The sequence below is a fragment of the Monodon monoceros genome, unplaced genomic scaffold, assembly GCF_005190385.1.
Source record: "Monodon monoceros isolate NGI ecotype Baffin Bay Population unplaced genomic scaffold, NGI_Narwhal_1 Super_Scaffold_5, whole genome shotgun sequence".
NCBI classification, from domain to species: domain Eukaryota; kingdom Metazoa; phylum Chordata; class Mammalia; order Artiodactyla; family Monodontidae; genus Monodon; species Monodon monoceros.
The window spans coordinates 28,394,702-28,409,965 of NW_021703782.1; the positions used below are offsets into that span (position 1 = coordinate 28,394,702).

The 15,264-nt window shown below is 44.5% G+C and overlaps 1 protein-coding gene across 1 annotated transcript in view; it reads left to right on the forward strand.

Annotated features, from left to right (window-relative positions):
- The window catches only part of FBP1 (fructose-bisphosphatase 1), a 25,563-nt gene extending 11,955 nt beyond the window's left edge, over positions 1-13,608 (forward strand). Inside the window, exons 3-7 of the mRNA XM_029202519.1 lie at positions 737-829; positions 6,630-6,770; positions 9,731-9,868; positions 11,584-11,703; positions 13,280-13,608. Of these exons, the coding sequence (XP_029058352.1) occupies positions 737-829; positions 6,630-6,770; positions 9,731-9,868; positions 11,584-11,703; positions 13,280-13,471 (684 nt within the window). The 3' untranslated portion in view covers positions 13,472-13,608. The remainder of the gene's footprint in view (positions 1-736; positions 830-6,629; positions 6,771-9,730; positions 9,869-11,583; positions 11,704-13,279) is intronic.
- The last annotated feature ends 1,656 nt before the right edge of the window (positions 13,609-15,264 follow it).

Here is a 15,264-nt window from a genome sequence, read left to right on the forward strand (position 1 = left end):
TTTTTTTTTTTTTTTTTTTTTCCTGTACGCGGGCCTCTCACTGTTGTAGCCTCTCCCGTTGCGGAGCAACAGGCTCTGGACGCGCAGGCTCAGCGGCCATGGCTCACAGGCCCAGCCGCTCCGCGGCATGTGGGATCCTCCCGGACCGGGGCACGAACCCGTGTCCCCTGCATCGGCAGGCGGACTCTCAACCACTGCGCCACCAGGGAAGCCCCTAATGATCTTTTGATATATATTTCTTGTTATTTTCACTCTGTATACCACCTCATACCTTCCCTGACAGAGTATAAATAAGACACATTTCTTGAATTTTCACCTGGATTCCCTCTTTTAACCCCTTAGTGTATACTCTTTATTTCGTTACAATGTGTTCTTTTTTTTTTTTTTTTTTCTTTTTTGGCTGCATTGGGTCTTTGTTGCTGTGCGCAGCCTTTCTCTAGTTGCAGCGAGCAGTGGCTGCTCTTTGTTGCAGTGCACAGGCTTCTCATTGCAGTGGCTTTGCTTGTTGCGGAGCATGGGCTCTAGGTGCGCGGACTTCAGTAGTTGCAGCACACAGGCTCAGTAGTTGTGGCGCACAGGCTTAGTTGCTCCATGGCATGTGGGATCTTCCCGGACCGGGGATCAAACCCATGTCCCCTGCATTGGCAGGCGGATTCTTAACCTCTGTGCCACAAGGGAAGTCCCAATGTGTTCATTTTAAGTGTAAAGTTGTGTCTTCTTTTTTTTTTTTGCTCAGGGTAAATATGTGGTCTGTTTTGATCCTCTTGATGGATCTTCCAACATCGACTGCCTTGTATCCATTGGAACCATCTTTGGCATCTACAGAAAGGTAAAATGTAATGGATCAAGCTCCTGGTTTGGGACCAAAAGGAGAGTTAAGGTTGAACATCCAGTCCTGTTTCACTATTGGTGGCACAGCCAGAATGTACATCATGAAACCTTGTGAGGCTTGGAATAGGTTTATATGTCAAGTTCTGACTTTTTAAGTTCTGCCTTAACTGCATAGTGAAAATCTATTAGGTTGTTAAAAGAAAATGTAGTTAAAGGTGGGTGGGAAGAGAAAGATATTTCACTCTTTTAACTGTACCTTGCTTCCTTTTGTGACAGAAAATAAAATTAAAAACAAAAGAGACGGTGTAGGGTAACTGCAATGATGTAGCTATGTGAACTGAGAATGGTGAGAGTGTGACAACAATCGAGAGTACTTATATCAAAATTGTCCTTTAAATCCTCTAAATCAGGGGTCTGCAAACTATGGTCTCCCTGGGCCAAATCCAGCTCATTGCCTGATTGTTATGGCCTGTGAGCAAAAAATAACTCTTTTGACTTTTTGAATGGCTAAAAAGAAAATCTAAAGAATAATATTTCATGACCTGTGACATTTATATGAAATTTAATTTTCACTGTCCATAAAGTTTTAATGCCATATGGTCAGCTCACTTGTTTACTATGTTGCCTCTGCCTGATTTTGCACTGCACAGGCAGGGTTAAGTGATTTTGATAAAGAAAGACTGTGTGACAGTAGAGCCTAGAATATTTACTATCTGTTGGTTTATGGAAAGAGTTTGCTGACTCTGCTATAAATTATAGAAAGCACACTGGTACAGTGAGGGGATCCAGGCTCCTGCCCTGGGTCTTTTCTACTTGGGTGACCTGAGCAGGTAACTCTACCTCAAAAGTCTCTCTTCCCTTCTCTTACTTTAAGTGTGTGTGTGTGTGTTTGGGGGTGGAGGGGAGCGGTTTGGTGGAAGTGCATTCAAATATATACAAGTGAAAATAGAATGAATAGCCACGGGCCCATCATAAAAAATGATGAAATCTAAAATATGTCATCTTGGCTTCAGCCTTCTTGTTTATTTTAGAAATAAAACCTCACAGATGTCTTTGAGGCTGAGCCCTTTCCTTCATCTTAATGGACGAGGTGGCTAGTTCAGCCAACCTCTGAGGTTCCTCCAACTTTCCTATTCTGGGATACAGAGGCCATAACTTAAGAAGCGAGACTGCAATTTGTGCTTTGTTTTTCAAAGTGACTTGTTGTCTACTATTGCACATAATCTCCTTTCAAACATGGGAAGTAGGACCGCCATGGGACAGTTCTCTTTCCTCATTGAAATGTATCTTGTGTTTGTCTTGGCCGGGAGGCAGGTCAGTGTGAGTAACTGGAGGTTCTAATACTCATACCAGAAAGACAAAGGCAAAGTAATTCATCTGTTTTCCAAGTCATACCATGAAACATCCCATTCTTGTTATAGACAAGGAGGCATGTAATTTTACCTGCATGTTATCAGATCTATATAGTATAGCAAGAGAACTTTGCAGCAAAATTCTTCATGTAGAGGAAGACTTCTGGTAATGACTCAACCAGAGCTAAAGCAACACTAATGTTTGCCAGCCCCAGTTTCCACCTTAACCCCCCAAATAAAGACTCTTTTTAAGGAAAAAAAAACCTAGAAAACTGACACTGGCTATCAACTAAAAAAAAAAATCAAAACAGCCTGCAACAGCAACTCGAATTACAAATGCTAGAACAACTCAACAATGAGTCTCCACACTCTTCTCAATAGACCTGAAGTGACGCTCTTAAAACACCGAAAGAGGTGATGAGTGTCACATTCCCTTTAAGTCACTTCAGTTTCCAAAAGCCTTATTGATTGTTTGAGGATTTATGGGGCATAAATATTGACCGTCTGATGCTTTAACGGAGACCTTTCCTGCTTTCCGTAGAGCTGGATCTGGGCTGGAGTTCAGCTCCCTGGTGCACCCGCTCAGTGGCATAACATTAGTTGGTAACTGGAACTCGGAAACAGTCTTGCCCACGTGGTGCCTGAAAATAGGCTCCAAAGGGATCTCTTAGGGCCTGTGGTCCAGTGTTTCTACGAAGTTCCTGCCACAGCACCTTCGGAAGGGTCACCCCACCTCTGGCTGGAGACATTCAGAAAAGGTAGAATTCTAGAGTGTTTGTCCAAATATTGGGTCAAAATCTGTCTCCCTGTTGCTCATATGGCCTTTTAGAGCATCAGAAAATAAGACTCTTTTACATGCTTGGAAATGGCTTTTCTGCCTTCCGCTCCCCTTCTTTTAAATCTTCTTTAAGTTGAATATCTTTCATGTGAGATGGTTTTTCGACCTCTCTAGTGTGGTCACCCTCTATTGGATACCATTCTAATTTTCAACACCCTTTAAAAATATCCAGTCCCCACGACTAAAAGCAGTTTCAAAAGTGCTCTAGAAGCTTCAGAATCCAATTCACTTCCCTTAACTGGGCACAGGGAGATGTAATAGCCATATGGAGTGTGGTTTCCTGACATTGATGCTTACTAGCTCTGTGGGACCTTGGGCAAGGTAACCTTGTTTCCGTATCCATAAAGGGGAGATACTGAAAATTAAGCATAACGGCAATGAAAATAGTGCCTGGCACATAAAAAGTGCTCTATAAATGGTAGCTATTAATATTACATGTCTTGTTTTTTGTGTTAAGATTCAACAGAGAGTATCACAAATCAAACTAGCTTGAGGAAGGAAAGGAGGGAGGGAGGGAGGAAAGAAAGGAGGGAGGAAAGGAAAGGAAAATTATTGGTTCATGTTAACTAGAAAGTCCAGTGGGTAGTACAGCTGCATTCAAGGACTCAGATGACATAAACGGGACACACTTCCCCTCCGTCTCTATTGCTCCCTCCTCTCCGGTGGCAAAATGGCTCCCAGTAGGTCTGGGTCCACATCCAATCCTTTCAGCAAGTCAAACAGAAGATGCAAACCTCTTTTCCAACAATTCCAACAAGAATATCATCTCATTGGCCCTGATTGTCTTGGCTTAGGTCATGTGTCCATCTCTCAACCAATCACTATGGCCTGAGGCATGCAGTGATCTGATTGGCCAGACCAGGGTCATGTGCTCACTCCTGGAGCTGAGGGCCAGGGGGGTAGTATTTTGAGGAAGGTTAAGGTGCATTTATCAGCAGAAGGGTGATGGGTGCTGGCCAGGCAAAATCAATGGATGTTCACTGCAGATTATAAATGCCTTGAGAGCAGGGACCTTCTCTTATATATTTTTTTGTCTGCTAGGCAGCCTGGTACAATAGTAGGTGAACAATATTGGCTGAGTTACTGGAGACTCTGCCATGTGCCCTATGAGACCTTCTAGGGAGGGTTTGGCTGCCGCGCTGAGGGAAGACCATCTGATGATATGACAGCGCCACCCCACTTCTGCCTGACTTTCTCCTCCACCACCTCAAGTCTCCAGAATCCATGGTGTCTTTCGTACTCTATATGGAGTGACGTGGATTATAACAGAGCAACACCTACAGCAGGTGGTGGCGTGGGATAAGTAAAGGTAGGGTCCAGACGCTTTTTAATTTTGTCAAGTGCTTTATGCACATTGGTCCATGAGCATCCACATGAGACTGTAATGGATTCCCTTGGAACAAAGGCATTCATTGCTGAGGGTTTGGAGGAGGGAATTCATGCATTAGAAGGGGGGGTCGGGGTAGAAAAGTATTCCTCCAAATTAATGACTAGATGGAATTATTTTGTCTTTCTTTTGAGTATATGGATCATAGATAATGTTACCATTTCTTATTCCATGCAAGGAAGTTGAAGGCTGAGATTATTTGGTGACAGTGTTTCAGGGAAAGGCTGTTCATCCTTGTGCTGCAGACAGACGTGGGTGGTTCTGGATGAGGTGAATCTCTGGGGGACTTTTCTTGGTGGAGAACTGACTACTCCAAGCCTAGGGGCTTCCAGTCAACTTACTTATTTACATGTTGTCTTTGTCTTATTTTGTGCTGCACTTTCGGGTTAAGTAGTTATGACAGAGGAAGCAGTTAGAGCCTGACTGTTTTCCTCCCACTATGTCACTGGCTTTGAAGGAAGCTGGTTCCTTTTTTAAGGTTGTACACTGGCAAAATGTGGAGTTTGAGAAACAACTCAAATTTTTGATACTGTGTTTAGCCTGTGTTTAACTGCACTGCACTACCCTGTGAATACAAACCAAACTAAATTAAATAATTTGACCCAACACAGCCAGCCAAGCAAGCAACCAACCACCTAGATGAAAACTGTTAAACACAAAGATTGGAGACAAGGGGAAAAAAAGGGAGAAATGGCTTTTGTGACATTTCCTTTTACATGAGTAGTTCTTAAGCTTCAGTGCAAGAGTCAGCTATGGTGCATGGTAAAATACAGATTCCCAGGGCCCACCTTAGAAAGTCTGACTTAGTAAGTCAAGGCTGCAGCCCCAGAACTGCATTTTAAATAAGCATCTCAAGTGAGTCTGATGTACATGGTCTCTGGACCACACTTTCAAAAGTTATAGGAAGAAATGACCAGGAATGTATTTCTTTTTTAAAATATTTATTTATTTAGGCTGCACTCGGTCTTCGTTGTGACACGTGAGATCTTTAGCTGTGGCATGCGGACTATTAATTGCAGCATGCGGAACTCTTAGTTGTGGCATGCGGAACTCTTAGTTACGGCATGCATGAGGGATCTAGTTCCCTGACCAGGGGTCTAACCCAGACCTCCTGCATTGGGAGCATGGAGTCTTACCCACTGGACCACCAGGGAAGTCCCATACCAGGAATGTTTTTGCTGAGATGACCTCCATCTCTGGTATCATGATATAGATAGATGCCCTTACTTATTCTCAGCCCCTGGAATCTGTGGTTGGGGAGAGAATAAATGAAATTGGCGGAAGCTGCCCATTTTCACTTCTGTTTAAATTCAAGTAGAGAATATTCAAGCTGAAAGATTTGTTTGAGGCTGTTTTGAGAACCATAGAAGCCGATTGTCAAGTGTTGAGAAGGTAATCATCAGTTCGTAATCACTGGTTAGGAGCCATGCCCTTAAGTTTTTCCTTTCCTTAGTATTAGGGAACAGACAGTCACACGACCCAGTGGGCTGTGTTTTTAATAAAAAACAAAGAAAAGATTAGAGTACGTGTCACGTTCTAAATGTAAGTATTGTTTTATTAAATTTTTGTAGCTGTGTATGCGGGTGCATGTGTGTTGGTACTGGTTTGTAATGCAAAATGTATTTTTTTTTTTACTGTGGGTCATGGTCAAAAGAAGGGAAAGCATTTGCCCTACACTGTAACAACTCTGGAGAGAGATTCTCGGTTGCCGTATTTCTGAGACTTTCTTTGGTGTGTGAGTATGGACCACAGTGCTCACTGGAGTATGTGCTGCAACTGGCAGGAGCTCATGAAATTGATTTCCTTACCAGGCTTGAAGCCCTGCAGCCCAGTTTTAATTTGTTTAAATAAAGATAGAGTAGGCAGGGGAAAGACACTGATGACTGTAATAAGATTAAATTAGTAGGAGCTGGCAAGGAGGCATGCTCTTTTTTTGAGAGTGATAATGGAGAGATGAGGGAATATCAAATTAGTAAAATTGGAGGAGGACCCTGATTGGAAAGAAGGATCCAGATGCACGAAATTTGGGGTTTGGTGGGAAGGCCGCTGTGGTAATATAATCAGGATATTACTGATGTGAGGAGGAAGGGCTCTCTGGGAAGATGCCCTATTTCATTACGAGAGCACCTTGATAATGCATCTTGCTAATGGATGAACTGCAAAAAAGAACCACAAAACAGAACACAACAAAAAACGTGTTGTGTTTTCTTTCTTGTCCTAGATTTCAACTGATGACCCTTCTGAGAAGGATGCACTGCAGCCCGGCCGGAACCTGGTGGCTGCTGGCTATGCACTCTATGGCAGTGCCACCATGTTGGTCCTGGCCATGGCGAATGGAGTCAACTGCTTCATGCTGGACCCGGTGAGAGACCCCAGGGGAAGCTGGGTGCTTCGCTGGTGGTTGTGAGTGAGTGTTTATTGTGTGTGTGTGTGGCGGCGGGGAAGAGGCAGTACCTAGAGGTGGAAGATGAGGCCCATGAAGGGGCAGAGATGATGGGGTGGGGAAGAGGGGAAGGGAGATGGAGGGACCACCATGAGAAGATTATCGAGGTGAGAAATGGTGTCTGTCCAGAGCATAAGGAGTCTTTCTTCCACGATGAATTCTTTAGAGTGGACGTGACTCAGCTGACTCAGATGCCCACTGGGCAGAGCAGGCCACACAGATGAGTGGAGTGTGCTGGGAAAGGATGGTCAGGGTGGTGGCAGGGCAGTGGCGGGACACTGGGGAACTGGGGAGGTCTGTCAGTTGTTACTCCTTGGGAATAGCGGCTCAGTCTTGCCAAGGCTTCCAATGTTTCAAGAAACACTGGATTTTTAGAAAATGTAATGTTTCTGGCTGTGTAAAACACTGTGCTAGCCAATTAAAACACGTTTGTGGACCAGATGGGGCCCGTAGATGGTCTGTTTGCCACCCACGCTATCCATTACTAGCTTATTTTCCTGAGGTGAATGGGTGTCCCGGCTGAAGCAGTGGCCCACCTCATTTCTTCAAAATTAGCTCCGAAATTCATTTGATGTGCCCGTGCACGCAAACCTTCAGTGAACCCCTGTGGTTTTGAAAGGCTTTGACGAACTCAAGGAAGTGAAAATAAAGAAGGAAATGAAGATAATTCCTTAGTCTGTCCAACTTATAGAGAAAAACACCCTCGGGAGTTCCCTGGTGGTCCAGTGGTTAGGACTCAGCGCTTTCACTGCTGGGGCCCAGGTTCAGTCCCTGACAAGACTAAGATCCCACAAGCCACGTGGTTCGGCCAGAAAACAAAAAACGAAACAAATTCCTCATGGAGAGGAGCCCAAGGTGCCATGAAAAATATTCATTAACAATTTTTAATTTGTGGATAATTTCTTCCACATGTGTATTAATTGGACTTCTTTATTTATTCTGTTAGATGACAGTTCCGACAGAGCAGATGAATTGAGCAAAGAAGTCTCTTTACATATTTGGCATAACTAAACCCACCATTGAAATGGACTCCATAGAATCATCTTCCGTAGGTCGGCACATTCATTGTGCATTTGGTCCAGTGTCCCAAGGGAAAAAGAATTGAGGTTATAAATACCTTTCAGTTTTAGAAATGTCCTCAGATGACATTAATGAAACTATTTATTTGGTGCTTTTTGCTGACAAACCGAACACCAGGTACGGTCAGCTGCTAGAATCCTGGGAGGGGCCGGCTGCTGGTGGTGGGGCCTCGAGGTTTGTGGGTGGCGGGTGGGATAAATCGGAATGTAGGCTGCCTCTGTCTCCCGCACGCTTGCACAACTGGACTTTGCCTCCTTGGAAGCACCCGAGCTTAATAAATCAACAAGGGTAGGGAAACAGCACAAGTTTAAGCCTCCAAAGGAGGTGATTTCAGGGTAAAGTAGTGGCAGAACCCGAGCAAAGTTCACTCTGAGCCCAGGGTACAGTTTCCGAAATCACTGATGTTTTGGGTTTATCCTCTCAGCAGGCGTTTACCGCTTCCCCAGACATTCTTCTGGTAACTTCTCTGTTACCTTCCAGTTGATGGATGTGTAGAAAACATGAAACCTCTTCTTATTTCCAGATTGCAGACCTTGTGTCGGGGAGTAAGTTTCTGTGTGTTTGATAGTCTTTTGTCCACCTCACACTTAATGGCCACTCAGTGTTTGGAGGCTGCGCTACCCCCTGCTGGCTGACCTCCCAGATGTGATGAATGCCTGCAGGGTGGGGGTCAACTTAGTGCTTTCTTTTCATTTTGGCTGACAGTTTCCGCTAAGAAGACCACAACAGCTTTATTTGCATTTCTAGCAGGCTTTAATGTTTGAAAAGCTTTTCAGTCTCTTTCTCCCGTACAAGAGACTAACCTCCTTCACAGCTAGGATGTTCTGGCCAGGTACCAGGGCGGGGTGCCCGCAAAGCATGGCTTCATGAGCACCTGTTGTGTGATGGCTTCATTTTCCAGACTTTTACCAAAAAAACCATAAAAGAAAAAAAGAAAAGAATCACTCACAATGACACCTTTCAGTGACCACTGTTAATTCTAGTCTCTTTTCTCCCCCTACCCTCCTCTCTCCCTCCCCCACTTCCTCTCTACTTCCAACATGCTCCATATTGACAGGAACCAAGCTTTGCTATGGGAATAAGTGGCTGGGGAGAGATGTGTCCAAGGTGGGACCTCCCTTCTTAACTCTGTCTCCATGGAGCAACCTCCCTCCCCAGATGGGCGGAGCCTCAATCACTCTCTTATCAGGGACGCGCGCGTAGGAGCCCCAAACAGTCCTCAGTCCAGAGCTATAGGAGTTATGTGACACCTTACTCCAAAGCTCGAATCTCCTTTGAAGAACCTAAGCCTTAAAGGCATCAGCTTAGCACTGGGACTTTGTGGGAGGCTGAGTTCTGAGAAGCACTCTGTAGATCAGTGAGCAAAGGCACCGGAAGCTATATATGCTGTGAATCGAAACTCACGGTGCTCGGGGAAAGTGACATCAAGATAGAAACGAACAAATGGAAAGCTAAGAGCAGCCATGAACACTTTGCTGTAAGTCAGCTGCCCATCTCTCCTGATATCCTACCTCCTGTCTGCACCAATTTTTTTTTTTTTTCCAAAGGCATGGGTGTCCTAGGCCAAGGAGAAACTCCCTTGCTGGTAATCATTTCACAATGTTACAAATATTGAATCATTATGTTGTACACCTGAGAGTAACATAATGCTATGTCAATTATACGTCAGTTGAAAACGCAGAAAGATAAAAACCAAGCTCTTTGTGCTGAAGGACACACGTGGCCTCAGGCCTCACGCCACCCCCTCCCACAGGCCTGAAGGAGATGTCACGGCTCCACCTTTCCTTCCTGTTTCACAGGCCATTGGAGAGTTCATTTTGGTGGACAGGGATGTGAAGATCAAAAAGAAAGGGAGCATCTACAGCCTCAATGAGGGCTACACCAAGGACTTCGACCCTGCTGTCGCGGAGTATGTCCAGAGGAAGAAGTTCCCCCCAGTAAATGAGGGCTGCGGGGCCGGGGTTGGGGGAGGGCCCCTGAGTTATGTGTTGATTCATGATCTACCCTGGAGAGAAAGGCGGCAGGGACAGAAGCGGGTGGATTCCACTGTGCTGGGGACTGGAACCTCTGCCCTGAGACAGCAACCCCTTTGCCACTTTCTCTTGGCAGAAGAAAATCAGGACTGTAAAGTCCGTCAGATGAATGAAATCATGGCAATAAAACATGCTTCACTGCTGGGGTCCCTGATCCCAGTTGGTACGAAACGTGGTTCTTGCACCCCAGGCCCCAGCCCTGTGTCACCTGAAGGATTTCTATCAGTCATCTCTAGACTGAGAGCATCCATCACGGCATCTCTCTAAAGAGGTTACAAATCACTGAACACGAAGAGAAGAAACGGCTGTTTGTAGAGACGGTTCTATGTAGGAATATCCAATCGTGTCCTACTCTTGTTACTGAAAGCTCGGCCTCTCTGTACACACCGGTGCCGAATCAAACCTCGGAGACAGAGTTTTGGGTGAAGTAGAAAAGGATAGCTTTATTGCTTTGCCAGTCAAAGGGGGACACACTGGGCTCCTGCCCTCGAAAACACTGTGTCCCAGGGACTTCCCTGGTTGTCCAGCGGGTAAGACTCTGCGCTTCCAATGCAGGGGGCCCGGGTTCAATCCCTGGTCAGGGAACTAGATCCCGCATGCCACAGTGAAGATCCCGCATGTCGTAACTAAGACCCGGCGCAGCTGGAATAAATAAATACATAAATATTTTTAAAAAAGTTTTATAGAAAAAAGAAAGAAAAAAAAGAAAGAAAACTATATGTCCCACCCTGGGAGGATTTGATGAGGGTTATATAACAGTGGTTCGAGGCTGGGGTCTCTGACAAGATTAGGGTGTGAGCAGGGCCTGCCCGCCTTAATCTCGTCTCAGGTGGTTTCCTAATCTTGACAAGCTTCTCTGGTCCCTTTAATCTTGCCTCAGGTGGTTTCTTGGCCGGTCCTCCCTTGATTAGCAACTGTTTAAATCTGCCCTTTGGAACTCAGGGAAGGTCATGGAGACTGGAGTCTTGCCTTTAAGAAATGGGGGACAAAAGGGCCTCCATGCCTGGGAGCCCCACCGGGCCTCACTCATTTTCACTTTTGCTTAATGCCATTGAAGGCTGCTGTGTTCTGAGGAAGAAGCCCAGATGTTGTTAGTTTGGCATTCAGGGCCCTCCAAGCTGGCCCCAGGCTCTCTCTCCAGCCTTATTATCTCTCCTTCCACCTTTCCCTAGAGATCCCTTCCTGCCCCCAGCTGCACCAGCCTCCTCCCAGGGCCCAAGGCAGACTGCGTGTGCTTCTCTAGTTGCCCCACCTTTGGCTGGGCAGTTCCTGCTCCTGCAGAGATGAAAACCCCACGCTTGCCCCCTCTCCTTAGCTCTGCAAAATCTTTCTTCTCCTTCGGGGTCCTGCTAAATGCCTGCCCCACCCCGGAGCCTGAATCCACCACACCCTCCTTAGGGCCTCCTCAGGTAATTTGAGTTATTGTAAGATGTAAGAGGCTGTCTCCATTATTCCATTTTCTGCTGCTTGGGGACAGAATTTTCATCGCATTTCCTAGCACAGCCCCAAACACACACCTTGATGGTGCTCTGTTTGACTGTTGAATCAAATAAGCATAGAGGACATGAAGAGAGCTCTCTCTTCTGTAACCCTAACTATTGCTGGCCTTAACCTTGTAGGACAACTCAGCCCCCTACGGTGCCAGGTACGTGGGCTCCATGGTGGCTGATGTTCACCGCACCCTGGTCTACGGAGGGATCTTTTTGTACCCAGCTAACAAGAAAAGCCCCAACGGAAAGGTAAATAAAATCCCCTGAAGAGTGGTTGAGAAGCAGTGGATTTCATTTGCAGCCTGGGAGATTTGACTGAGGAAGAAAGGTCATGGTAGCTGTTATGCTCTGCCGTAGGGTGCCAAGGATGTCCGTGGCATATTCTTTTCTAGATTAAAGGCTGTCCTGGTTAAAGCCAGGCGGTATCAGCTAAAAATGATCTCTTGAGAGCCCTTTCATTGCTAAAGATAAGTAATGATGCTATGGTCAGAGGGTACTAAAAGTGCTTTCTGCTTCCACTGGATACACATGGTTTGGCTTGGGCAAAATGAATGCCATTCATAAAATGAAATGAAACAGTCCAGCCTCATTACCAAGGCAGCAAATCACATATGCATCCCAAACAGAGGTCTTCTTTGATTGTTTTCAAAAGGCATAAAATTGAAATGACTAGTGAGCTGACATTTGCTGCTTAGAAAATGCTACCTTTCTAGGGAAGGGAAGCATCTCTGGGGACACCTAGAGCTTTCAGGTAAGCTGTAACTGATGCATTGGTCTCATGCCCACAACCTTCTTACAAGCCATGGGGTGGGCTGTGCTTGCTTATGCTGGAGAAGGGACACCCACTTTTCTTCGACACAGAGGGACAGTGTGTTTCCTTCTCAAGTATTGTCCCTTTGTTTTTCCCAAAGGACAGACAGGTTTTTCTTATTTTATTTTATTTTTAATGTGAGAGAAGGAATAGGAATAATCCCCATAGTTAGAAATGGATGTATTTCAGATGCGCTCAGATCTCTGTTTATGGCATGTGGCGTCCAGTTCACTGAAAACATTAAAACATTCACTCTTACCATAGCCACCTACCTCGGGCATCCCAACCTATGTGATTAGCCTGCTTTATAGCACTTTTCTCTAATGCCTCAAAAAATTGTTCCTTAACACAAATATTGAGGCTCCTCCTTTTTCTCTTTTTTCAGTTTTGCAAATCTGACCCTGACACCTGTATGGAAATAGAGTCAGGAAACACCTGCAAAAAGCTGTCTACTCAGTAGGCAGACTGCATGAAAATGCATACAATAAAAAAGTTAATATTTAAAAGTAAATTCCAAGATGTATAACATACTAAATCCCAACCCTCAAGCCTTAGGAGAATTGTAAAAGGAATGTGTACAGAGTTGCAAACAATATTATACTGTTTGGAGGAGCCAGTCTGCTTTCCAGATGTCTGCAGCCAGACACTACCATGGACTTTTAAATGCTTATAGAATAGGCAAAGATCCATCCAAAACACACACAGAATCACTCATTAGGTCCAGTTTCCGTGCTATAAAGAGAAGGGAAACATCGGTTCTGCCAAAATGTCATTCGGTCCTGAGCCCAGGTGGTCTGCCTCACATCTGCATCAGGCGATCTATTGCTGGCTCTTGATGGATGGCTTAATTTAACCAAATGGTTAAATTAACCATCCGGTCTTAGATGCAACCTTGAGATGGAAAGTAAGGGAAAGTATCAGTTAATTTGATCAGCTCTGCACTATTTTGCTATGAAGCAGATCTCTTTTCTGTGTAATCTATTCTGTTCTGAGAATGCTGCTCTTGTTTTCCAGTTGAGACTATTGTATGAATGTAACCCCATGGCCTATGTCATGGAGAAGGCAGGAGGATTGGCTACCACTGGGAAGGAAGCTGTGTTGGACATTGTTCCCACTGACATCCACCAGAGGGCGCCAATCGTCTTGGGGTCTCCTGAAGACGTGACGGAGTTCCTGGAGCTATATAAGAAGCACGCTGCCAAATGAAGAGCTGGCCTCGCCCACACCAAACAGAATTGCCTTTTATCTGGACCTTTGATCTCACAGGGTGCTACCCGATTCTGACTGTGCATCAGATATTCCTAGACATAGAAATAAAAAGTATGGATATTTTCACCATCAAATGCTGTGTAATGCCTTATGCTGCCTAACCAAAATGCTATCTCAGTAATGCCACAGATGGTCACGATATGTTTTGAGTGGATAGAGGAGAAATAAACATATTCTTCCTCTTTCTAAAAAAAAAAAGTCTTCATTGCTTTGTGCCAAATAACAGTAATAATAATAACAGCTAATGCATATATCATTAGATAACTCATTTAATCTTCATAACAACCTTATGAATTGGGCACTGTGAATAACCCACTTTGCAGTTGATGAAATGGAGGACCGAGAGGTGAGGTTATCTGCCCAAGGTGACCAGCCCATGAGCGACAGAGCTGGGATATGAACCCAGGCAGTCTGGCCACTAAACTCGGAGTTACTGAATCGCTTCTCCTGTGTGTTGTCTGTTCAGGTCTGGGTGTGCAGAATCAACATGAGCAATGCTTTTAAGCCCTCCTGGGAACTGGAGAAGTGATATATTATTGGTGGTACCCATCTAGGACCTATTGGCCTCCTGTACATGGGTGTAAGCATATGAGGCACAAATGAAGGTTTAAGTTATTACTCAGTGATAAGTTTTTTATAAAAACATAACACTTCATTGAATTAACATAATATAATAATTCCTAAGGTTTAATTACCATAAAGAAAAGGATTCATCATAAGAACAAGATTTAGGAAATACAATTTGTTGCAAACAAGCACTTTTCTATTAGGCTCTGTGTAAAAACAGTTCCTCCCTTAGCTGACCCTGGTTCTTTCTGGACTGGAATTCCAAGATTATAGCAAGTTATATCAGATGTTAAGAAACATCTGGACTTTCTTAAGCTCTACATATATTAGGATTTTGCCAATGGAATGTAGGTGGAAATGATGTATACTAATTCTAGTTTGAAAACCCAATGAATAATCCTTCATCCACTCTTTTCCATGCATTAAACGTCGTGAGTTTCAATGACAGTATTACAACAGGACAAAAGCCTGGGTGTCTGAGCCACCACTCTGTCTACATTAGGTTGTGATGTGAAATAGAAATGAACCTTTGATGTACTAAGCTACTAGGATTTCAGGCTTATTAGTTATTGCAACATAACCTAGGCCATCCTAAGACTGAGGTTGGGAAAGCTTTTTTTGTTTTTAACTTCTCTGAACCCCAGTTTCTTCATTAAAAAAATGTTAATTGTAGTATTTATTGTTGTAGTCAAGGCCATGTTCGCTGTAAGTAACCTACTTAGGCCAACTAAATCAGAAAGGGAATTTGTTGGAAAGATTCATGAAGTCCAGCACCACTGCAGAGGAGGACAGCTTACAAAGAACACATCCTCTTAGTTCCAGCATTATCATCCACTTCACTAGTGTCTCTGTGTCTCAAGCTAAGTTCCCAGGACAGAAAATCTGATTGGCTCACCTTATATCAAATGTCTACCTCTGATCCAATCAGCTGCAGCCAGAGACAGGATCACACAAGCAAATGTGTCTTGAATCTATCTTCCTCTTATGGGCAGGGTGCACTTTTCTCCAAGATGGGGATCATGGGCTGAGCAGATACCTCAAAGATATCTGCTGTGCTACACACAGGGATGTTGAGGTTACATGAAAAGGCATATGCCGGGCTGATTCTGCATTGTCAGGAGCTTGGAAGTCACCACTGCAGCCTAACTAACTGCAAGTGAAAA